The 2,011-nt window shown below is 52.9% G+C and overlaps 1 protein-coding gene across 1 annotated transcript; it reads right to left on the reverse strand.

Moving 5' to 3' along the window:
- Positions 1–1,602, reverse strand: LOC119338046 (photosynthetic NDH subunit of subcomplex B 3, chloroplastic-like). The gene is made up of 6 exons (XM_037610335.1): positions 1,196–1,602; positions 991–1,101; positions 845–901; positions 629–691; positions 453–515; positions 1–349 (listed from the first exon to the last, which is right to left on the reverse strand). The coding sequence occupies exons 1-6, from the start codon at positions 1,439–1,441 to the stop codon at positions 299–301; spliced, it is 591 nt and encodes a 196-aa protein (XP_037466232.1). The 5' UTR covers positions 1,442–1,602; the 3' UTR covers positions 1–298.
- Between the last annotated feature and the right edge of the window lie 409 nt (positions 1,603–2,011).

Below are 2,011 nucleotides of genomic sequence, written 5' to 3' on the forward strand. Positions count from 1 at the left end.
TTATACAATAGGTGATCGCCTAGGATCAGAAAAATGAACCGATTGTTATATTTGAGCATTGGATCACTTTGGATTATTTTGTACTATTTGTTTACGAGCGCAAGGAAGTGCGCCTTTGCTTCTAGTTCTACGGGACGCCTTAACATGTCTCTGTGCCCTTTACATATAGTCCTCGTTGAGGTTTCAAGCAGACAGCCTCTAGTTCTTCTTCTCTTGACCAAGTGTTGCCCCTGTCTAATTATTCCAGGGTCATGACTCATGAGGCCTACTGCATAATCATCATAATGTTATAATCCAGTCACTTCTCCCACTTGTGTACCTTCCACTCTGGTAGCTGCTGTATGACCATCTGCGAAGAACAAATAATCAATCAAAATAAAGAAACAAAACGCGTGTTTGGAATGTCCAGAAAACAGAATGCAAGTCTATATATTTGAAACAATGAGACCTACCTGTCCTGTTGAATCTGGGTTGCCAACCGTGGCCTGGCACGCCAGCCTCCATGACTTGGGTTTCTGAAGATCAACCAACGTTCAGAGTTTGGCACTAAGTTACTAGTTACTACTACTGTCTCTCTTTTTCATATAAACACATTTGATATTTGGGGGATAGAGAGCTGTGCACACACCCTTTTGAGCTTTTCCTTTTCTACTTCGTTTTTCGGAGAAAGCATTTCGCCGCCTTCCACTACCTGAAAAAAGAGAATGTGAAGGGGAATGGATATTTTGAGAGTTTTCCTAGTTGCGGTTGCAGTTAATAGCAAGGATTGTTCCTAGAGATATCCTACAGATGTGCTTATCCAGCACTTGAGATTTGCACATTATAACTCTTAAAATTCGGTTACCTCCACGATGCAAGTCCCGCACTCGCCACCCCCCGAGCAGTTGAGCAGCAACTTATCCTGCAGTAGCAGCAGCATCAGCGCTGGTCGGTGATACAGCACCGAGATCAACGAATGAGGGATCGCCGGCGGGCAGGGCCGACACTCACGTAAGGCCCGTAGAGGTCGATGTAACCTTGGAGCATGATGTCCCTGAGCTTCTGCCCGCCGCACGCCGTCCGGTAGTGCACGTCCGGCGTCCCGTCCGGCAGCAGCCGAGGCTGCAATTGCATGCAGCATCATCGCCGGCCGACGAATGGAAACCAAAAAGCAGAGCAAATAACCGACCGATCAAGGCAGAAGAGAAGGACTCACGCTGACGAACGCAAAGTCGACGGACGGCGGCTCCACCGTCGTCTCAGAGTCGGCGGTGGCAGGCTCGGCGCCCGTCTCGACGGCACGGACGGCGCGGAGGCTCCTCCCGCTCTTCCTCCTCCCCTGCTGCTGCTGCGGCAGGTGGACAGAGCGGTGCTGCTTCTCGTTGCTGCTGCTGCAGGAAGGAGCTGGATGATGGGCGGAGGAGGTGCCGAGCAGGCTGATGAACTGCAGTGTCGCCGCCATTGCCGCAGCCTGCGAGCTGCGCAGTCGTCAAGGTTTTTGAGTCTTATCCTGTTCTGCTGCTATATTCGTTTCGGCTTTGTGTCCTGTGGCCGCTGAGGGCTCAGCACTCGGCTTTGTGCTATCAAAATCTTATCTGCTGCTGGCTACCTGTGGCCGCTGAGGGAGGTTCTATTTGGCGACCGGGGCGCCCCAGGACGCGGAAACGCGCGACAGCTATATCCTGCCATAAGAGCAACTTAGCAGACCCTGCAAAAGACTCCGACCCGCAAAATAACCGCCAAAATATGGGCTAAAATGTGGGTCGGCGCGGAAAATCCCGCCGAACAGACCACGCCAACGCGGCCAGCCCGCAAAATTTTTTGAGGGGCACGGCAAAATCTTGGCCCCAAACCATATATTTGCGGGTTTTCGCCTCGCCCCTACAGTGCCCCATACCGAAGTGAAGCGGTTGGCGGGAGGGACATTTCAGTCCGCGCCCCTTTCCCCACCTCCTTCCGCCGTCGCCCGCCATAGGTTCTGCCCGTCCACCGCCGCCGATTCCGGCCAAATCTGCGGGCGAAATCGCGCCGT

Source organism: Triticum dicoccoides, chromosome 7B (genome assembly GCF_002162155.2).
Source record: "Triticum dicoccoides isolate Atlit2015 ecotype Zavitan chromosome 7B, WEW_v2.0, whole genome shotgun sequence".
NCBI lineage: Eukaryota > Viridiplantae > Streptophyta > Magnoliopsida > Poales > Poaceae > Triticum > Triticum dicoccoides.

Coding starts and splice junctions, on each gene's coding strand:
- LOC119338046 (XM_037610335.1), bottom strand. CDS start 1,441: ATGGCGGCGACACTGCAGTTCATCAGCCTGCTCGGCACCTCCTCCGCC. Junction 1,102..1,195: donor TCGACTTTGCGTTCGTCAGC/GTGAGTCCTTCT, acceptor ATGCAATTGCAG/CCTCGGCTGCTGCCGGACGG. Junction 516..628: donor AAAAGGAAAAGCTCAAAAGG/GTGTGTGCACAG, acceptor GTTGATCTTCAG/AAACCCAAGTCATGGAGGCT.